Below are 22,241 nucleotides of genomic sequence, written 5' to 3' on the forward strand. Positions count from 1 at the left end.
CATGAACAAATCTGTCAGCTCCATGAAAGTAGGCACGGTAGGCTTGTTGTACCAACCGAAACACAGAGCAGAGCTCTACACAGGCTGGTGAGGAGAAAGAGAGTGAAGTTTTCTGAGACTTTCTGGAGTGCAGGTAGCATCAGCCTGTGACACCCTGTGAGGTGCAGGGTACACTTCTGTGCTCAGCTCACACATCTCCCCAGCTGACATCCTGCAAGGACCAGTGTGCAGGGGGAATAGTCCTTGAGCTGCCCTGGGAAGGTGCAGGCAGCCCTGAAGTCACTGTGGTGCTGAGCAGGGAGGGGCGTGCCCTGTAATGGTGACCAGAACTATCTGAAGGGTTCATTCATTGTTCTGTGCTGTTGTGACAGATCACTGCTGAAGGAGGCCCCCAGCCTCTCTCCAACATCGTCTTCTCCATCAGCAACGAGCACATTGCATCAGTGAACAGCTCTGGGCTGGTCAGAGGAGTGGCCATTGGCAGTGGGGTGGTGACAGGAGTGCTGCAGGCTGTTGATGCAGAGACAGAGAAACTTGTGGCAGTGTCCCAGGTAATGTTTATGGTGCTTTTTGGGGCTGACAGGGGCTCTCTGCCTCATGGCTTTGGCTCTGAAAGGGGGGCACATAGTCTTTCTGCATGAGCAGTGTTACCTCGTGCACTTCTCTGGTTTCCTGAAGATGAAAACTCAGTGTCCCTTCCTCCCTGGCCTGTGAACTTACACACGTGCTGGCACAGGGGGTGCTTGGAACAGGCAGGTAAATCTTGCTGTGCCTTAAACCAGAGTTTCACAGATAACCAGGGAGGCTTCATGACCAGTCTGGTATCTTCAGGATTGTTAGTGCATCTAGAAAAGCCCATCTAAAGAAGCCTTTCTAGCACAGCAGAAGGTAGTCCTTGCCTGCATTCCCTCTTAGGTCAGCAGGATGCAGAAGGCAGCTGTTGCCCAAAGAAGCCGTGTTGTCTCCTAAGCTGCAGCAGTCTGTGTAGAGCACTGTCATCCCTCGTCGTTGTGGTCTGAACCCACCTGGGAGGGGCAAGCAGTGAACCCCTGATACTCCATCAGAATCTGTGTTCTTAGATTTTCCTGCAGCTGAGTGTGAGGGAGGTGAGCAGGCCTGCAAGGGAGCACAAATCCCTGGGACTTGCATGAGACTCAGAGCAACAGAACTTGGGCCAAATCTTATGACTTCTTCCTTTGAGCTCAGGGTAGCACAGCTGCTGTGAACCACAAAGCTCTGCTGCTTGAAAGGTGTCAGCACAGGCCAAGAGGACACAAAGTAATTTAAAAAAAAAAATATATAGCAAAATCTGTGCTCTTTAATGCATGGGCAGCAGCGTGCCCTAATGGTGTGACAGGAGGGAAAGTGAACTTGAAAGGTAAATCTGCTGCCCAGTGAGGTCCAGGTCTGACCCTTCCTCCCCAGTGTACAGCAGGAAAAAAATCTATCAGGAATGTCTGGCTATATGAAGAGGAGATATCAGTGTCACACATCATCCTTTTATTCTCAGTTGTCCCATTTGGTGCTCTACAATCCTCATTTCCTTCTAACTCTCTCCATGTCTTCCTTTACCTCCTGGGTTTCTTCATCCCTCTTCTGCTGGGGACCCTGGGATCATATCCACTCCTGTCTCTCACCTCTCAGCTCCATCGTTCATGTCATCAGTAATTTCAAGCAGAGATTTGTTTTTTCAATTTAGGGGGCATTTTTAAAGGCCTATCAATCAAAAGTTAATGCTTTTATAGTTTTTTACAGTCCTACTGAATTTGTCCACCTGTATTTTCTCTGACAAGTCATGCAAATCATGTGGCAACAGTGATTAGATAATGGCACAACAGTGTCTGGAGCCTGAAAGTGAAATCTAGTTTCTGCTTGACAAGTGCTTACAGTTTCTTCCCTTCCTCCTTGCCAGGACAAGGTGGAAGTTGAGGTGGTACAGCTGACAGCTGTCAGAATTCGAGCACCCATTACACGAATGAAAGCTGGTACTCAGGTGAGTTGGTTTGGGATGGACTTCTGTTGCCTTTACGTGTTGGAGCTGCAGGTTGTGGCCATTCCTGTCACATCATCTGGTGACAGCACTGCAGCTCTGGGTGGAACCATTTTCTTCATAAGGGACCCCATCTCTTGATCAGTGAATTTTAAGTTTCATTCTCTTTGCTGTGGCCAGGTGTGTGGTTTGCATGCTGGCATTACCTAAGCAGGCTGGTTTCTCTCTTTCCAGATGCCAGTTTATGTCATGGGCATCACCAGCAGTCAGACTCCTTTCTCCTTTGGCAGTGCCGTGCCGGGGTTAACGTTCCACTGGTCTGTCACCAAGAGGGACACTCTGGATGTCAGGACAAGGCACAGTGAGGTAAAGGGGGGGTGTGTGCAGTGCACGTGCGTGTGCAGCTTGGGAGAAGGAAGCGGCCGCATCAGGGCAGTGCAGAGGGCATTGCTGCCTCCCGTGCCTCCCAATCCAGGCTCAGTTGTCAGCACTGGCTGTGGTACTTCCTCGGTGCCACTGTCTGGGCTTTCCAGGAGTCAAACTTTCATCCCTTTCTTCTGGCCAAGGCTGCTTTTCAGCTTCCTGCAAACTACAACTTTGCAGTGGATGTTTATGGCAGAGTAAAGGGAAGAACAGGCCTGAAAGTTGTAGTGAAGGTCCTTGATGCTGCAGCCAACCAGTTCTACAACATGGCAAGGGAACTGTCCGATGAAATCCAAATTCAGGTAGGATGATTTTCTTCACAGTTCATTTTTAAATAGGCATTTCAAAACTGGACTAATGTCTCTATTTGAACTCAGGAATTTGAGCCCTTACTGTTGTTTGTATAATGTTCCTCATTTGGGCTCATTCAGTTCATGGGCTCATGGGGGCAGGGGGAGTCTAAAGTAACTCAGGTGAATATGGGGTTCCCAACACCTTTGCCCTTGAGAAATCTTCTGTTTTCATGCTACTTCCTAGTTTAGCCACAGCCCTGGAAATAAATGCTCTTCAGAATAATTTGTAGAAGACACTGGCTCTCCCATTCTTAAATATTCAAGTTCAGTTATTTTTTTTACCATATGTATTATACAAGGGAAAAAAGAAAGTTTCAGGTCTATTCGGTTTTGTTTGTTTTGAAGATTAAATAAATAGAAGTAAATTACTGTCTGCACACAAGAGTAGGCCAAAATGCCTCTTATTTTCCAGGTGTTTGAAAAACTTCATCTAGTCACTCCCGAGGCAGAAGCAGAGCAGATCTTAATGTCACCAAATTCCTTTATTAAACTTCGGACCAACAGGTCAGTGCTCAGTTTTCATACTGGGATTTGTGTCACCTTTATCCAAACCGTGGGGCAGTTGTGTTTGAAGGGAGCTGTTTCAATCTTTCAGTATTACTGTACATCCATTTAATACACAACTTATCTGCTGGTTCATAGTATCTTATCTGTTCTCTCGGGCTTTGTCAAATCTTGGATTAGATTGTAGTTGGAAAATTCATTCAATATTGGGAACTTTCAGATCCTTTTTTTAAAAGCTGCTGAGCCAGTTAAAGCAGTATCCTGCTGCCTGCTTCCTGTAGAGGTTTTGATGGGTGATTGAGGCTTTGTGGGATATACTTCTGTGTATTTCTTAAACAGAGGCTCTGGCTGGATTTTCAGATTAAAATGTCATTTCTAAATGAGAAATTCTTCTTACATAATCTGTTTTCAAAGACTGACATTTTAGACTCATATCAGGCTTGAAATGTAGTTTTCCCAGCATAATAATGGGCAGATAGAGACAGTAGGACACACACTGAGGGCAAAGCTTTAGAGGCATTTACATTTTAGGGGGAAGAGAACGAAACTCTTAGTTTCATAGAATCCCAGGATGGTTTGTGTTGGAAGACACCCTACATACAGTTTTGCACATTTAAGGGGTTCCCTCCTTTCTGTTTTTCTTCAGGGACCGAGTGGCCTCCCTGAGTTACCGTGTCCTGGATGGACCAGATAAAGTCCCTGTTGTGAAAATCGATGAGAGAGGATTCCTTGTCTCCGGGTCTGTGATCGGATTGTCAACGATTGAAGTGGTTTCACAAGAGTTGTTTGGCATCAACCAGACCATCGTAGCTGCTGTTAAGGTACTGTCAGCTCTTTTCCTCAAGTACATCTTCACTACTGCAACAGGGATTGTTGGCTGCACCTCTTGAACTTCACCTCTGAAAAATGAGCACTGTAGGAATTAATAGTTTTGAGCATTGAAACTTGGGACACCAGGGAATGTATGCCCATCATCTCTGTACAAAAAATCCTTAAGCCAAGAACTTCCTGCATCTGGCAACATGAGCCTTGAGATACCCACTGCTCCCCTTCCTCCTATCCCTTTTTACTGTCAGCATCTTTCCTCTGTCCCAGCTGAAGGAGAAAGATGTACAATTGAGTGCTTTAAGTTATTTCTAAGTCTAACTCCTGTAATCACTGGGAAGTGGCTTGGTGGATTTTTTAAATTTGAATTTTAGTATTTCCCATAATGCTCAGCTTTGCCTGTAGGACAGGGTGTAGGTCTGTCCTCCTGGGTGGGGGATGAAACAAGAAATGGGGGCCCAGTGTCACTAAAGCCACTCCTGCTGCGAAGTGGTGGCAGTGAATTCTCCAGCTCTGTTACAGATGACCTTGTTTTCTTCCCTTGGGCAAGGGAAAGACATCTGATGAGTTTGGGGGTGGCTCAAATGCCATTTAGTCAGCACACTGTGGGACTGAAGGCAGATCTCCCTGTGTGAGTTTGTCCTGTACACAGGATATGGCAGGATGGTGATACAAAGCTCTCTGTAGTAGGACCCATCTCAGTTCAGCATCTTGTACAGCTGGTTTGTTTTCCTGTACTTATTACAGCTGTAGTGCCTTTATGGAAATGATATTTTTAACCTCGTGAGGTAACACAGGTCTGCTGGTTCATTTTATGGCTGAAGAGCTGAGAGAGCTTGAGAGGTTTTGCCAAAGGTCATGTCAAAAAACTTGTGACAGAGCTGGAGATGAGGTTGAATCTATTGTGTCATTCTAAGGCAAAGCGCTCTCCTTCACACTGTCCTTCTTTCATAAGGGCTTGTGTTGTCTTTTTACAAGTGTACACAATTAAGAACCAAAGTGCTGCAGCAGCATCACTTAGCACTTAGACCTTCAACTTGGCTCAAAGAAGGACTCTTACATAAGCCAGGGAGGATGGGGGAAGAAGGAGAGAAGGAGTGACAGTGTGCTTAGTGTGGGACCGACTTAAGAACTTGCCTGGACCAGCTGCACTCAGTACTGTGTTTTATTTTTTTTAATTAAAAAATATACTTCAAAACCTGAGATGCTTTAACAGTAAATGGCTGCTTTCATCAATATTAAATTTAGCAGTTGTCCCTTGTGGGACAGTTGCTGAGATTTTAAAGTAAAACAAGCGTGATAATCTGTCAGGGAAATGGGGTTTTTGTTGGCTTGTAACCACAGCTTGCTGGGCAGAGATCTGTATGCACGGAGATTTTAACTGGTGGTACCAGCCCGTGGAGCAGACAGTGGGATATACCGATATTCTAGCCCCTCTTTTTTTTTTTTTTTTTTGATTCACCAAAGATGTATTTTGCTTGAGGCCAAATTTGTCCTTTCCTTTTTAAGTTCTGACATGTACATTTTCAGATTGCAGAGTTTTACATTTTAGCTGAGCCTCTTAGGTCAGAAAAAAAGGGATTTTCCTACAAGATAGGCTCGAGGCCTTCTTTTAAAATAGTTTTCTCAATATATTTGAGGAGTTTTGCTTCCTCTATCCTTCCATTATTTATTTTCCCACAGCTATAACAAAAAGAGCAGATGTAGTTATTTTTGTTGGGTAATTTTACTCGTTAACCTAGGTAAGTTAATCAAGAACAGTAATATGCTATTTAAAAACCAAAAGAAGAGGTTGTCAAGTCTTTGTCTTCAGAAAACCTTTCTTCATTGGAGTGTTAGTACAGAAATGTGGGGGAGTGCACATATGGTTAATGGAGCAGACTCTCCTAAGGAATTTGGAGCAGTTCCCAACTTCTGTCTCAGCTGAGGAGAGGCACAGAGGGAACAAAGCACAGCCTGCTGACCCCTTAGGGTTTGTCAGCTGCCAGCTCTGCCTGGAACAGCTTGGCTTTCTCAACTGGTGCAAGGGAGCTGGGCAACAGTGGCCATTCCATCCCCTTACTCCCACCTACCTTGAGTTACTCTTCTAATAACTGGGCAATGAATTGCACCTTTTATTTCAGGAATTATTAGGAGAGAGGTCTAGGGGCCACTTGTTCTCTTGCATATCCAGGGAATCTTAACAGTTTGAATTTATAGGATAGTAATGTGTTCTCTGAAGTCTGTGTGTGATGTATGTTTCTACACCATTATTGCTTGTTTCAGTTCCCAGTGGTACTAGGAAAAAAGGTTAAGAAATACCAGTGAGGGTACAAAGCAGACAGAGCCAGGCTTTTCTCAGCCAGGACAGGGCAAGGGGAGCACGCAGCAGTGGAACACAGGAAATGCTGTCTGAACGTAGGACAGCAGCTTTTACTGGGGGGGCTGTTGAACACACATTACAGGAGGCTGTGCAGTCTCCTTCTGGGGAGATGCCCAGGAGCTGCTTGCACATGCTCCTGGCCAGCTGGCTCTGGGCAGCCCAGCTCGAGTGGGAGGCTGGGCTGGACAGCATCCAGAAGCTCCTTTCAACCTGTGAGATGTAGATACTGATCATAACAGCTCCACGTGTTAGTCCTGGCATGTGGCTAAATGCAAATGGCTCATAAAGGAAGCTCTGGATACTTGCATAGTAAGAACCCTTTTCGATTATTTTTATAGAGGAATCATAAAAAGCAATTTAACTTTCCTTCTCACTGCTGATGTTTTTCCAGGTGTGCCCCATCTCCTACCTCAGGATCTCCATGAGGCCGGTTCTGCTCACCCAGAACAACGAGGCACTGCTGGCTCTGCCCCTGGGTGTGACACTGACATTTACAGTCCATTTTCATGACAACTCTGGAGATACTTTCCATTCACATAATGCTGTGCTCGACTTTGCCACCAACAGGTGGGTATCTGTCACGGGTGGCTAATTACAGAGAACAGAAAAAGGCCAAACACACATAGAACAAAGATTGTTCCAAAGATATCAAGTGAAGGTACAGCTTGGGCTGGGATTAGCAAAGCAAGGGTTTTGTTTCTGTGGCCTTCAGAGGCAGTAGCAGGAAGAAGAGTTCCAGTTAGCAATCGATATTCCCTAGCCATGGAAAGCTGCCCAGATAAGCGTGATCCCAGCGGGGCCTGCAGGAGTTGTGCTCTGCTCTCAGTGACTCTGAATCATCCCCCTACACGCAGCAGTGGCCCAGAGAAACAACTGATCCATCAGCATCTGCCTCTCCCAGTGCTGGGTTACAGTGACTCACTGAGGGCTTATGTAAGGTGGGGAATGTTCTGGATCAGGGGCTGTCTCCTCAGATAGGCTTGTACAGCCTTCCCACAGCAGGAACAAGCCTCAAAAGGCTTTTTGGTCTCTGCCTCACAGAAGAAGTGGTGTAAACCAGCCTCCTGTGGTCTTCAGTAAAATACCACTGATGCTGTTAGTGTAACATGGCTTGTTTTGTGCAGAGCACCTTGCACTTACAACACACTGATCATGATGAAAAAGGAAAAAGGGGTTGAATCCAAGATTTTCTCTTCTCTTACCTCAGTGAAGAAATTTCTGTGGCTTACACACACCCCTGAGCTAACCCTGCCCTGCCTTGCACTGCAGAGCTGCTCCAGCACAGGGCTCATTGTGGCCCTAGAGAGGCACTGCTGGCAGCCTGGGCTGCAGCACTGTGGGGACCCAGCTGTGCTGCTGCCAGCGTCATGCAGTGTCCCTGCCTGGTGACAGTCTGTGCCGGGTGCTCCGTGTGTTACTGTGTTTGGGAGTACTGAATCTGGGTAAATACCAGAACTGGCAATCCAGTGGCATTGTTATCTCTGGGAAGTTGCTTATTGGTGTTCCAATTTCTTGGCTTTCTAACTCCCTTGAGACAAGGGAAAAGAGACAGATTATGTCATTCTAAAGCTCTATAACTCTTACTGTTAAGAAGTAGTTTTCATGCATAACTATGACCTCAGTATTTCCTTGGCATAGTGGTGAACTGAGAACTGAAATTTGCCTCAGTGGCACCTAAATAATTTTTAAAATTTCCTTACTTTGTTGGACTTTGTTAGATGACTGTTGCTGAAAACAAGCAGTCAGCTGTCTGAAAGGGGTGTGACACCTCTCCTGCTGGAGAGATAATGACATTACCAAGTTTGCCTTCACACAGCAGCACTTCTTTTTGCATGCAGAGACGACTTCGTGCAGATTGCCAAGGGAGCCACAAACGACACCTTTGTGATCCGGACCGTGAACGTGGGGCTGACCCTGCTCAGGGTGTGGGATGCAGAGCACAGTGGCACTGCAGACTACATCCCACTGCCTGTCCAACATGCCATTTTCCCAGAGCTCCCAGGTGTGGTGGTGGGGGATGTCCTCTGCCTGAGGACCTCGCTGACAGCCCAGGAAGGTGAGTGGCCTCCAGCTGTGTGGGTTAGCAGCTATTCCCTGGGACAGCAGCATGACTCTGGCTCATTCTCAGCAAAACTAAATGCATAATTTATCATGTTTGTTCAGAACCAAATGTCACTGTTCTTGTTAATGATAAAAATAGGTTTGATCAACTCCTCTAATTTTAATTGCACCTTGCAATATGTCTCTTGTACTGAATTTCTGACTGCATACTTGAGACATTTCTATTCCATTAGCTGGAAAGGCTTGTTTCTGTGGGACTCCTGCAGAGTCAGGACTGCCTTCACTCCCTGTGTTTGTTGTATTAATGGGCTCTCGTTAGAATAACTGCAGGTCAGTTTGGTGTTGGGCTGCCAGCCTTCCACCACGAGCCCCTAGAGTGTGGTTTCTGTGCATCCCCTGTGCTGCCTGGCAGTGGCACATGCAGACACCAGCGTGGTTCCTGGGCAGTGGCACTCACAGACACCACTCTGGTGTCTGTGCACTGGGAGGTGTGTGCCCTGCCTGGCAGTGGCACTCAGACACCACTCTGGTGTCTGTGCACTGGGAGGTGTGTGCCCTGCCTGGCAGTGGCACTCAGAGACACCACTCTGGTGTCTGTGCACTGGGAGGTGTGTGCCCTGCCTGGCAGTAGCACTCAGAGACACCACTCTGGTGTCTGTGCACTGGGAGGTGTGTGCCCTGCCTGGCAGTGGCACTCACAGACACCGGAGTGCCCAGGAAATGCTGCAGTTGGCAGCAGGGTGTTGTTGAGCAGTGCCCCCCTGGTGTCTTCCAGGCCTGCCGGGCGTGTGGAGCTCCTCCTCAAGTGCTCTTCTCGTGGACTCCAAGACTGGCGTGGCCCTGGCAAGGGACTCTGGGATGGTCACTGTCTACTATGAGATCCCTGGGTTACTGAAAACCTACCGAGAGGTGAGGCACTGTTCAGTTACTGCAGAAGTTGGTTTGTTTGGGGTGGACCCTCACCAAACTGTATTCTATGGGATTTTTCTCTTGGTACAAATATTTAGAAATGTTCTTTTAGGAATGCAAGTAGTTGGAAAGTATTTGGTATGTGTCCAAAAACATCACGGGTTTTTTTTAAACATCTGGACTCAGGAGGAAAATGTAGCAAAACAGTTTTGATTTTTCACCTTTACTGTTCTTATATTGTACATTTTGATTCCTTTGTTGGCGAAGTTGTTCCCAGGTGCTAACCAATTTTTGATAATGGCTGCTTTTATGAATGAAGCTTCACTGCAGGATGAGATGCCAGCAAGAACTTTCTGAAGTGTTGTGCCATGCATCACTGATCAGAAGTACTCCATTAAATTATTTTGTTTATCTGCAATGCAATCGTACTGTTGACACAATTCACTGCATCAGCCAGCATAAGCACTAGACATTCTTTTAAAATTAAATTTAGACATAGAGCTTTATGCATATTAACTTCTGGGTGTTGGGTAGGAAGACAAAATGTTTTTGCTAGCTTAAATTGCTTGTAAAGGCAGTTTCTAATATTAGAGAAATGTGGGATTTCAAAGAAAAACATGACCTCGTGGAGTCTTTCACAACCAATCCAGTCTGGTTTTGCTGTAATTTTTGGTAACAGTGTGCTTCATCCTTTTTTTCAGATCATGATTAGTGCACCTCAGAGGACCACAGCAATGCATGCCAGTGGCATGCAAACAAGCTTGCAGGGAGTGGCAGCCTCCAAAGTCATAGTTTCAATTGGGGAAACAAATAAAAATTTGAAAGGTATGATAAAAAATATTTATGCTTATGGTTTATTGTGTGTTTATGGATTCGTGATAGGTGGCTTTGGTTTGTGTTACGGGGTTTTTGTTTGTTGTTTAAAGGTCTGTGAAACTGGGGTAACAAGATCCCCAGGAACCTCAAGTGGCTTTGCAGAGTCCCAGGAGCTCTAGAAGCCATGGGACAGAATTTGGAAGGTGTTCTGAGGCACTATTAATACTTTACAACTAATAAGATCAGTAGATTTCAATAGCAGTAGATTTCAAAAATACCATTTTTGATCATATAAATAACAGTTAATGGGCAGTCAGCTAATTGCTTATATGTTTAATTGCAAATGCCTCCTTGGAGTTGTTACATTGTCTTACTTACTTACCATCCTTAAATCTTTCACAGAACTTATCAGTGATTAGAATCAATACAAAGATGAAGCATCATAATGTGTCCTCTATTTAATAAGCTGTGTTTTGTGTGATTATAGATCATTTTAGCTTCTAGCTTAACAATTAGCACTTGTTCCAATAGTATTTTATTTTGCCATAAGTAAATTATTAGCCTACCAGAAAATCATCTTGCCAGATACTAAAATCTAAATCGAGGCTTCCAGCATCATATAAGTTATTCAAGAGACATCCGAGCTGAAAATTCTCTCCAGCTTATTCTTTCCTGTAAATAAATTATTCCTGTCAAGAAAACCCCACAACATATAAAATTTTCATTGCTGTCTCTTTGGGATTAGACCTGAGCAAGGACAGCTGTCTGTGATTTCCAATTATTTAAGATCTTGTGAAACTATTTCAGAAAGTGGTAGAATAACCCAATAGTACAAGCCATGATTTTGCTTCTAATTAATTAAAATTAATTAGTTACAATTTTGTTCTGTAATTAATTAGAGATTGGTTTTTTCCTTCCCCCTAGGGCAGTGTTCGCCTGCTCAGACTGAAGCCATTGCTGAGTTACAACCCCAGTCCATTATCAGTTGCCATCTCGATTTCAACAGTGATGTCTTTGACTTCCCAGCACAGGATATTTTTGTGGCAGAACCTGGATTTGATGCAGTTTCAGGTAAGATGTGACAAGATGCCACACTGCAGACAACCACAAGCATCATGGGTTGGGTTGGAGGGACCTTAAAGCCCAGTCAGCAGGGATACCTTCCACTGTCCCAGGCTGCTCCAAGCCCCTGGCCTTGGGCGCTGCCAGGGATCCAGGAGCAGCCACAGCTGCTCTGGGCACCCTGTGCCAGGGCCTCCCCACCCTCACAGGGAGGAATTTCTTCTTAACATCCAATCTAAACCTCCTCTTCCTTCTGAAGCCTCTGAACCTGTGTAGGATCTCAGGCCTCAGTGAGTTGTTCACATGGGCACTTCTTGTTTCAGTAGGGTTTTCTGCCTGTGACAAAGACTTGTGTTGGTTTTCAGAGAAAGCCAGAAGTCAGTCACAGCCCATTTCATGTTTTTCAGAGTTTTTGTAGTAAGTCAAAGTAACAAAGGAGCACTCAGGTGGCAAATATTCCAAAAGTGGAATGTACCCCCAAAACATCATGAATGGGGTCTTAAAAGGGGGGGAAATTGCCAGACACTGTGGCGGTGGAAATAAAATTGTGCAAGTCTACAAAATGTGTCAGTGCTTCAAAAGTATAATGTGATTTAGAACAGAGCCAAACCACCATAGGCTGTACATAAAGAACATTAATTATCTGTTAGATTCAACCCTGCACTCATTGTATAAACCCTTTTCTATCCTGCATGTGTGTCTGTTACTTAGGGAAAGAAAATAAGGGGAAAACATGCACCTGGCAAGTTCTCCTTGTTACTGATGCTTTTTATCTTCCATTCTCAGGGAAGTTTTTACTACCTCTGCTACTAATAACAGGTTAATTGGTCCCATGTGAGACTAGAAACATGGTGAATATATAACTTTTAAAGGAGCTTTTATAAATAAACTACATCTTCACAGACTTGATGGTGATGGTAGCTGGCTAAAATTTTAACACTAGTTGAAAAGAATATGAAATAGGATGTTCAGTCTTGTTTTCAGTAAAGCCGTTCAATATTAGCATAAATGTTATGTTCAAAGTGGAACTGAGTGTCACTGGCATATTAAAATAAAATGTGACTGGAAGTTACCAGCTTAGTGTTTTTTTCATGATGTTCACTTTGGGACAAGGAATAATTCTGTAGTTGTGGTGCTGGGATTGTGATGTTTGCCAATAGACTCACTGTCCCAATCATCCACCATCTACACCCTTCTCATCGTGCTGCTGGTTGAGTTTTACCACTATTTTAGCTTTTCTCTAAGGATGTCCCAGAGATCTTGCTGTGCATGGAAAAGAACCCTTAAAGGTGAGCAATTAATAGCCCAAGCTGTCTTGTTCCTGCAGGACACTACACATGCTCCATCAGGATGCACAACCTCACTGACAAGCAGCTGAAGCACCTGAGCAGGAGCAAAGCCATGCTGAGGGTCACGGCCTCGGTGCGGGGCAGCGCCGTGCCCGGGGAGCAGCTGGGCACAGAGGTGCCCTTCAATCGCTGGTTCTACGCTGACCAGGCTGAGATGCTGCTGAGCAACCAGGACATGAGCTCCGTCCTGAAAGTCTTTGGTGCCAGTGAAATCCTGGATAGCCTGGAGGTGAGTGTGTTGCCAGAAAGTGTCTCAGCACAGCTGAAAGCATTTTGAACTGTCACATGCAGCTTTCTAATGCAAGGCACTCCCTGCCATCTTTACCATGTCAAGATTTGTTCCTGAGATGATTTGGAAGTACTCATCTTGGAATGTGTTCCTCCTCAGTGTCCACTTTTCACAGAATGGTTTGGGTTGGAAGGGACCTTAAAGCTCATCCTGTCCCAATGTGCTGCCATGGGCAGGGATGCCACTCACTCACTGGGTCCGGTTGCTCAGGGGCCTGTCCAGCCTGGCCCTGGGGTTTTGGGGTAGTACAGGTGTGTCAGGCTCACCTGGGTGTGCAGCCTGGCATGTGTGAACCAGCTCATGGGTCAGGAAGCAGAAACCCACCTGACTGACCCCTGTGGCAGGGGGAGGTTCTTGCCCCAATATGTGTGTGAGTGACTGCCCATGGTTCACACAGCTCAGTAAGGGCCCTTGGATTTTGGCTGTGTGGGGTTAGCCCAGACCTATGGAAAGGGCAGGTAAGAGGGTTATTCACCCTTGGCAATAACCAGGGGGAAATGCTGCAGGTGGCACTGTAAAGGTACACCTGACCCCTCTTGAGGGGTGAATTGCTCGGTGTTGCTGTGAAATCACCCACTGCTGGCACCTGGCATGGAAGGTGGAGCTTTGCTGTGCTGTCCCAAGCAGTCTGGTTCAGGCTGGTTGTTCCCTCTGCAGGTGAAATGCGAGTCTCCAGCAGTGAAGGTGTTGGAGAAGGAGAAGTCCCGTGGGCTGCCCAGTTACGTGGTGTACAGTGTGAGCCTGGCTGATCCCAGAGTTCCCAGCCAGGGCTCCCTGTCCACCACTCTGACTGTCTCCAGTCCCATGACGGACCAGTCCATCTCTATCCCAGTGACAGTGATCTACCTGAGTGACAGAACCACTGCACCAATGAGATGTAAGTTTATCTCTGCACTCCATATGCCAGAAGAAACCTTTAGCTTCTACTGGTGTTCACGAGGTTATAAACTTCAGTGTGGCAGCTGACATTACCAGTGACATGTGAGCAGCTCTCTCTGGCCAGAAGCCTGGAATACAGTTACTCATTGTGACTGAAGGACTGAAGTTGAACATATTTTTCTTGGGGTCAGCCTAGAATACTCCAAGTTGGCATAACTATACCAGTGCTGTAGTGTCTGAAAGGAATTTTTCTTGTTGTTGACTCCCAAGCATGCCATGCTATTTTGAAAACATGTCAGCATTTTGGGGCTGAGAAAGTAAAGAACTCACTCAAGTCATTGTAAATAGAATCACAGAATTCCAGAAGGGTCTAGGCTGAAGGAACCTTGAAGCTCACCTCTTAAACCATGGGCAGAGACACATTTGACTAGACCAGTTTGCTTTAAGCCCCATCCAGCCTGGCCTTGAAGACTTCCAGGGATGAACAGCCACAACCTCAATCAACATTTTAAGCTGTTACTGGCAAGTTTTGAAGATTGCATTGGAAATAGTCCCTAGAATCAAAGTTGTGTTACCTAAGTTGATTACACTTATTTGCTATAAATTAAACTTGGTTTTGGTTATTTCAGTTTAAGAACTGTTAACTCTTGAATCAGATTGCTTTTTTAACTCAATGTTGCCTTCTCTTAATCAATTCTGCAGATGAAGCCACTCTGTTCCAGCAGTTTGTTGAGTCTTACCAGGTGATGATCTTCACACTTTTTGCACTCTTAGCAGGGACAGCTGTTATGATCATAGGTAAGAGAAGGAAAGATTGCACAAGTAATTTTTCCCTTAGCTTCTTACAGTGTGTTAGCTGTAAGTTAAAAAGGAGTAATTGCCATGTGAAATGATTTTGGTTTGGTTTTCAACTGTCTTGCAGCCTACCATGCATTTTTCTCTCCGAATGGGCAGCACAATCAGCCAGTAATTCACTCAAGGACAAGTCTTCAGCACACCCCTAACAGTAAGCAGTTGTCACTGAGTTAGAAGCTAATTAATTGATTAATGTGGCCATTGCACTGGAATTGAAGGTAGGAGGGTCTGTAATCAAGACTGGCAATGAAAAGTAATTCACATTCTTACGGATGCGTTTAAGTTACAGTGAGCTGCAGGCCTGGTTGTAAACACACGTGCCTGATGCTTCAGATAAAATAAGGCAAATCCAGGTGAATGTCACTTGCTGAGGGGAAATGTATTAAAAAGTCCTGAACAGGAAGACCTACAAACTTGTAAGATACCTTTTCAAGAGGCAATAAGCTAAAGGGATGACTTCACTTAGAACAGGTCATTAGATTCTCTGCCAGTGTTCCGCAGGTATCAACAGCAGTTACTCGTTTCTTCCTTCTCCCACCATTCCCGAGTCTGATTGTTGTTTTCTCCTTCCCACGTTTCAGGTTCCATTGTGTCCCCTGCACATTCCTTCAGCTCCCAGTCCTCAAGCAGGCAGACGAGCCCCTCAGCCACGCTCTGGAGCACGGGTTATGCCTCTCGGTAGAGGCAGCAGGACTGCTCATGCTGGCAAATAAAAATGAAACAACTCAGTGCCTTAGTAAATTCAACAACTTCAGCAGTTGTGATGTAATTCAAGTTTGCTCTGGAATATAACTAGGTCCTTAATTTATTTATTTTTTTTTAATATTTAGGGCTCTTTGAATTTATTTTTTTATGTCAGTGCTTCAGTTCTCAGAACCTTGTTTTATCTGTTGTTTTTTGCTGCCTGCACAAAAAGCAATGTTTATGCTAATTTGGCTTTCTTGCACTCTTCAAGCAACTAGAAGTTATATCTAAGTTAGAGTGATAACAGTTTTTTTTATTTACTTTTTGTAAAACTTAGATTTCTTTTTAATGAACTTTTTGTAAAAGGGAAATTAGAAAAACAGGTGACATATGAGCCAAAAATTTGAAGGATTGTATATTTCAAAGAACTAGTTTTTGTTTTGCGTTCCAAAATCTCAGGAATGTATTGCACTGATAAGTGTTCTTAAGTTTAGCCTTACACTGGGATTCATCAGCACAGTATGCTGGTTTAGCATGAGGAATGCTGGAACAACTGTGAATAATCTGGAGGGTTTTTACAACAACAATAATAAAAAAAACCCCCAAAACTTAGTGTGGCTTCCTTTGGGTACAACTGCAGTATTCCTTGGTACTGTAAGCACTTTTTGGAACTGGTAATGTGAAAGCATGTGCCTTCTAAGTGGACCTTTCTTCTGGTAGGAATCCTTTATTGTGATGATACAATCACATCCCAGTCACTTTTATTTGTATGCAGGGTTTTGCAGCTATCTGATAAGGCTTTTGTTTACATATAACAAGGATCCCAGTTTTAACTGTGAATTCTATTCTGGCTGTCTGAACTCTCCTAAGGACCATAAGGAAAGTGAAATAACAAAATACTTCATGCAAAATACTTTGTGTGCAGAACTATGCAGGCAAATAGATGAATGGAATGCAGACCCAGTGCATGGCATAGAGTTTTGGTTTCACACAGTGTTACAAAAAAAGGATTGTTACATGTAATTGTATTGAGTCTTGTTTAACTTACTGGCTAGTTTTGGAGAAACTGTGCCTTAAGTGCTAGTACTATTTAAAATGGTCAGTTTGGATGTAGATAATCATTTGAATCTGTATTAAAGCTTTTTAAGATTCCTTTATTTTGCCATTGATGAATTTTCTTGTGGTTTGGCTATTCAGAATCTAGCACTGGACTGTATTATTTGAATCGTTATTATTTAATAAAGCTTTTTAAGATTATTTTGCTGTTGATGAATTTTCTTGTGGTTTGGCTGTTCAGAATTTAGCACTGGGCTGTTATTTGAACTTCACTTCCTACAGCCCCTCAGTGTTTGCAATCATGATTTTCCAATCTTAATTTTCACTTTTGTTGACAATGTAATGTTTTTAATTATTTTGACAGTTTTTCAACTAGTATTTGTTGTCAGGGATTTCTCCCAGTTTTCACTAAGCATCTTCAATTCCTGCTGAAATCAGTGATGGCTGTAGAAGCAGCTCTTAATTATCCAGGTTTGTTCAAACTTCCCATTTTGTTCATTTGGGTTTTAAAGGACACATGTGATCGCTTTCCACTTCCATTCAGCAAGAAACCAAAGGGCTATGACTATCTCAGTGCTACTGTGATAAGCACTTCAGAAATGCTTGAAGGAGAGACTTTACTCTCCTGTTGCTTCTCTTTCCCATTCAGTAGTCTGGCACTGAATGTTCTGAAAAACAAACTGCTCCAAGTGGTGGGAGTACTTTGGCAAATGCTCGCTGTTTATTTCATTTCTTTAGGCAAGTAGTTGCAGTCTCCTGGCAAGAAAAAAAAAAGCATGAAGGAGGGAGCTGGTATGACTCAAGAGCCAACCTCCTGCAAGCAACAACCAGGCTTTGCCTTGAGCTCGTCTCATCTGTGGGGTCATTCCTCGAGCCGGGGGGGGGGGTTGGGGATATAAACTTTTCTGAGCAAGTTGCTACCACTGTAAATATTTTTATTTTCTTTTAATAGAACAAAGTGAGATTTGGAGATTTTGCACTTACTGCTGAATTTTCCCCCTATTCACTTACTGCTTGTTCCTGAGTGTTTGCTCCCCTGAGAGGGAGAAGAGCTGCCAGGAATGTGTCTATTCCAAGGTCCGGGTCTTATGTGAGTTGAAATGTCTTTCTGAGTTTCTCAGGTAACCAAAGAGTGCCAGCTCAGACCCAAAGCCCAGTCCCTTCCCATCCAGCAGGCGCTTTGGCTCCTTGGCAGGAGCAGGATCTGGTGTGTGCCAGCAACAGCAGGTTCATCGCGTGCTGGTACAGGCAGGAGAGGTTTTTGTTTCAAAAAATAGAAGAAGCAAACCCAAGCAGTGAGTAGTGAAATCAGCGAGCCGATGGGCCGAGGGCAGCCCGGCTTTGCTGTCCCTGAGCACCCGGGCCGGCGGGCTCGGCGGCACCTCCGGTGTTCCTGGGAGTGCCCGTGTTGGACACCGCGGGATCGGCTCAGGGCAGAGGCTTCCCCTCCGGAGTTGCAGTACTTGGGCAGGGAACGCCCTCGCCAGAAGTTTTCCCCTCGGGAATTCGAAGCGAGCCCTGGCACCGAGGCGCCGGCTCGGCACGGCCGCTGCTGCTGCAGAGGGCGGGGGCTGAGCTCTCCCTCAGAGCTGCGCTGCTTCGCCTCAGCTCCTGAACAGCCACCGCTGCAGTTTCTAACAAAGCCCGGGCTTTCTCTCTGATGTGCTCCTGCCCGGCTGTGTGCTCTGTCATAGAAGTGTTGCGTGCTGCAAATCGCCCGTGTTCGGGCAGCGCCCTCAGAGCCGCTGAGGGGAGGCGGCCGCCAAGCCCGGGGCAGCAGCTCGGCCAGGGCCGAGCGGTGTGGGCTCTCCAGAGCCTTCCCCCACCTCTTTGTGGCTTCTCATTTCTCATTAAAATGTTCTGGTACAGAACGGAGAAACCCAAAAGTGTCTTACTGTGAACATTCGGGGTTTTTGCAGTCTATCAGACCCAGAGCGTGGCAAACGGGAATGAGAAGTGCTTTAAAAAGCTCAGCTGTGATTAGTAATGAGCGTCCCCCATTGCAGTTCCCCCGTTACAGACACTGCTGTGTTGCCTGCACCTGAGTCAGGCTGTGTCTCACAGTGTCCCGGCAATGGCAGCAACGCTCCCTGATGTAGGAACTCTCCTTGGAGAAGCTCTGGAGATAGTGTTTGGTTAACAGGCAAGCTACGTGCCCAGGTGCTGTGTTCACCTCTGCAGGTGGCCTACTCCAAAGCTTTGTGTATTAATAAACTATTTCCTGCAATTTATTCCTTCTTCACCCCTCAGCACAGCCTCGAGTTGCTCTGCTCTGTGCACTGCCTCCCTTTCAGTGCTGGGCTCTGCTTTGCCATAATCACTAAACAGATTGGGAGCCGCAGTTGCTGTTTTCCACGGAGCAGACGTTGTGTACATGTTTTTAATTCACCCAGTCATTCATTTTTTCCCAGTTCTCACTTCTTGCTTGCCATGTTATGTTTTAAAGTGCTGTTCCCATTCTGCTCAGTTCAAAGTACCTTTCTCCCAGGCCTTACTTTTGCATTTAGCATAAATAAATTCATTTCAAGCTGTTGTGCTTATGGGTATGTCAGGGTCTCTTTTGTGACCTTTTGTTTGTTTTTTAATTCCATTTCCCATAAGGGATTGGTTTCTTACAGAGCAAATATGAGGCCATGTGAAGCTGTAGTGACATTCACCTTTTGTGTCACAGCTCTGCCACTTGCAGGAGTTGCTCTTATTGCTGACAGCCATTTTCCAGTGCAGACAGGGAAAAAGTCCTCAAGCATGTTAATGTGACATAGCTTTATTTCTACATATAGACTGCACCAATGCAGATGTTGTAGTGGGTGCAGCAGTTGCATGGTACCTGTATGAAACTCTCTATTAAGAACCCTTTAATAGCAAACTTTGATATCAAATGAGAGAGAGGCTGGTTTACTTCTGCTGGTTGTCTTTTCATGGCAAGCCTCAAGGAAGTGGCTGTTCCCCATACACCAAATATCTTGTTATCATCCCAAAGAAAGGCCTGGGAGTTCCAAGTTATTTCTGTTTCCATCAAGGCTGGTTTTTGACCTAAGAATGGGAGAAAAAGAGAAGCTAAAAGCATTAAAACACACTGAGAGGAAATGTAATGAACAATCAAATTAAGACATTTATTCTCTATGAACATAAGAATAGGCCAGAAGGAATAAGTTTGATGGAATTAAAGAAGAAAAGGCTTTTGAAACCTGGATTATGGTGGGTCTGGCAGGAAGAAGAGTTCTCTGAGTGTTGCTTTTGGCAGAGAGTCCATGTGAGAAAAGGCAGCGTGTGGCCTAGACCTAGAGCTCAGTGATTCATCCCTGAACTGCACCACTTCCAAAGGAATATCCCAGCATGGAAGATGCTTGGGCCAAGCAGTGCATTTGCTTTCTAAAGCCCCTGATCCATGTCTGGAAGGCAGTGTAGGGTCAACTGCCAGTGCCTAAAACAGGGCAAAGGGTCCTGCTAGAACCCATTATTCCCCTGTACCCAGGAAGGAGCAGGATGGCTCTATCTGCATTTCTGAAGATCAGAGAATAAAGGTGACACTGACCAGTGTTTTTCTGCCCTCAGAAGAAATGTGCCTCCCCTAGGGAATGGTACTTGTAAGAAATATGGACAGAGGCAGAATCTAGGAACAGGAAATACCAACCTTAGTTACAAATGCTCTTTTCTAGTATTAGGGAGTCCATGTGTAGGCATCCTCTGGATCTTGCCATCATGGATCTTACAGACAAGGACAAGAATGGATAAGAAAGAGCTTCCAGAGAGGCTTTCTCTTGCAAATTTGACCAGTCCTAACAGCAGATAGTTAACAAGGATGTCCTTCAGTGACCTGCTAGGGAGGAGGGAAGGAGGCAAAGGGAGACGGGCAGGGGGAAACAGCATTTAATAAAAGGATGCTCCACTGATGATCTCCACACTGCAGCTGGACAATAAAAGCCAGACAATACTGGGCCTCATCTGGGAGAGTAATTAGAGGAAATCATCAGGATGCAACAGCTTCTTCACACAAAGTGAGTCAGCTGGGCTTTCAAGGCCTGGCCCTTCAGGACTACGGCATTCACTGGGCAGAGCTGCAGTGGCAGAATGGGGAGGCACTACAGAATGGACAGGAGTACAGGAATTAGATGTTTTTCTGTGTGGAAGGTTCTGGTTTCATCATGGGAAAAAAATGAGGGCTAGACTGAGTGAGTGTGTGTGTGTGGAAAGAAGGTGGCTGGAGGGACTCTCTAAGCTCTCAGGGAACAAGCAGCTTCACAGTGTCTCTGACCCAGGAAATATTCCCTTCCCAGCTGTGCAAGCTAATTCCCACCTCGGGACATCCTCTCACGCTTTGGATGGGAAAGCACCACATAACCTCACCAGAGTGTCAGAGCAGAAATCCCTGCAGTGGAGAACTTGAGGCTGCCTGTGCCAAGGGTATCCCTAGCAAATAATTTTAGGCCAGCATGTGCTAATGGCTTACAGTGACCATCCTTAAATCAAACAAAAGCAGTATTTCTTTTTTATAAAATCTGGTGACTGAAATTCAGTTTACTGATCAACAAGCTCGGAAGTTCTGGAATTAGTTTTAAACACTTGTTCTATTTCACATGTATTCATGTGTGAGAGAGACAAGAGGTGGGAGATGCTTTTGTCTTTTGTGGCATATGGTTTACTTAGAAAATAAAGTTCTGGGAATCTCTTAAGTAGTAAGAAGCTCCCCTTAGTAACAAAATAGTGAAAATTGTCATATTTTACCCAAAAGGAAGGGGAAAAAATAATTTTCTAAAGCAATAGCTTGTAATTTGACAGCATGAGTCACTTGTGTTATTATGAGTGAGTCATAAATAGAAGAGGCACCAAAAGAGTTATTTTTCAAAGTGTATTAAGATAACAAAGAAACTATGTCTCCCAAAATGTTGCTAATAAGGCACCAGGCCATGGAACAGGCTAAGCTTATTTGAAATACTAACTCACTAGAAGTGCTTTTCCCTTGTCTTTTTTTTTTTTTTGGTAACAATAAAGGAAAAGACTGTTTTCAATTATCTTTTTCTATAAAAGCCAATTAGCCTGTCTTTAGTGGAAGCTGGGTCAAACCTCTCATTAGACGAATATTAAGCCTGGAGTTTCAGTGTTATGATCCAGCCTTTACCAGCTCCTGAACTCTCCTGCCACACACAGTTTGGTCACGTCACCAAACACAGCCAATAAAGCTGATTTGGCCTCAGTACCTTGTAATTGTTCCTGTGCATGTTTATCTTTTCAAACTTTCTTTCCTCACGCCTCACTAGTCCTCTTTGGATCTGAAGCTGTGGCCATGTCCTGGTGGATATTTGGGGGTTTGTTCATTTGCTAGATTAATATTTCGTTTCATGCTGGGTTAAGACTGGCCAATAGAAATAAATAGCCTTTGATTCTAGCATAATTAAGTATCTCTTGTGAAGAAAAAAGAACTCTGTTGTCCTGAGCATCTGACCCCAGCTGGTGCATTCTCTCTGCCAGCTGGTTTTTGCATGGGAGGAAAATTAATAAAATTGACAAACAAAGAAGTATTTTCAGCAAGTACCCAAACATTGAAGGCTAAACATCCTCCTTGGAATGCCAGAAGTGGATTCCAAATAAGCAGCTGAACTGAAGGATTATTTTGATAGTGCTGTAGAAATATTGGTCTACTGAAGATGTTTAAAGGTCAGCTGGAGTGTTTTGTGGGGGTTTTGTTGGTGTTACTGGGGTTTTTTTGTGCCTGACTACTTATTTCTGGGCATGCTGCTTTCGTAGACCATCTCTGACACTGGGGCTCTAAGAATCTGTGTTACATAGATTATCATCACCATTGCTGTGGTTTCCATATTCCTCC

The 22,241-nt window shown here is 44.8% G+C and overlaps 1 protein-coding gene across 1 annotated transcript in view; it reads left to right on the forward strand.

Moving 5' to 3' along the window:
* The window catches only part of NUP210 (nucleoporin 210), a 52,410-nt gene extending 35,792 nt beyond the window's left edge, over positions 1 to 16,618 (forward strand). The window contains exons 25-40 of the mRNA XM_069027696.1: positions 372 to 551; positions 1,913 to 1,993; positions 2,225 to 2,356; positions 2,557 to 2,715; positions 3,179 to 3,270; positions 3,917 to 4,091; positions 6,849 to 7,024; positions 8,296 to 8,513; positions 9,294 to 9,427; positions 10,129 to 10,252; positions 11,168 to 11,314; positions 12,633 to 12,883; positions 13,601 to 13,820; positions 14,525 to 14,620; positions 14,745 to 14,828; positions 15,259 to 16,618. Coding sequence (XP_068883797.1) covers positions 372 to 551; positions 1,913 to 1,993; positions 2,225 to 2,356; positions 2,557 to 2,715; positions 3,179 to 3,270; positions 3,917 to 4,091; positions 6,849 to 7,024; positions 8,296 to 8,513; positions 9,294 to 9,427; positions 10,129 to 10,252; positions 11,168 to 11,314; positions 12,633 to 12,883; positions 13,601 to 13,820; positions 14,525 to 14,620; positions 14,745 to 14,828; positions 15,259 to 15,359 — 2,370 coding nt within the window. The 3' untranslated portion in view covers positions 15,360 to 16,618. The remainder of the gene's footprint in view (positions 1 to 371; positions 552 to 1,912; positions 1,994 to 2,224; positions 2,357 to 2,556; positions 2,716 to 3,178; positions 3,271 to 3,916; positions 4,092 to 6,848; positions 7,025 to 8,295; positions 8,514 to 9,293; positions 9,428 to 10,128; positions 10,253 to 11,167; positions 11,315 to 12,632; positions 12,884 to 13,600; positions 13,821 to 14,524; positions 14,621 to 14,744; positions 14,829 to 15,258) is intronic.
* The last annotated feature ends 5,623 nt before the right edge of the window (positions 16,619 to 22,241 follow it).

Source organism: Aphelocoma coerulescens, chromosome 12 (assembly GCF_041296385.1).
Source record: "Aphelocoma coerulescens isolate FSJ_1873_10779 chromosome 12, UR_Acoe_1.0, whole genome shotgun sequence".
Taxonomy (NCBI): Eukaryota; Metazoa; Chordata; class Aves; order Passeriformes; family Corvidae; genus Aphelocoma; species Aphelocoma coerulescens.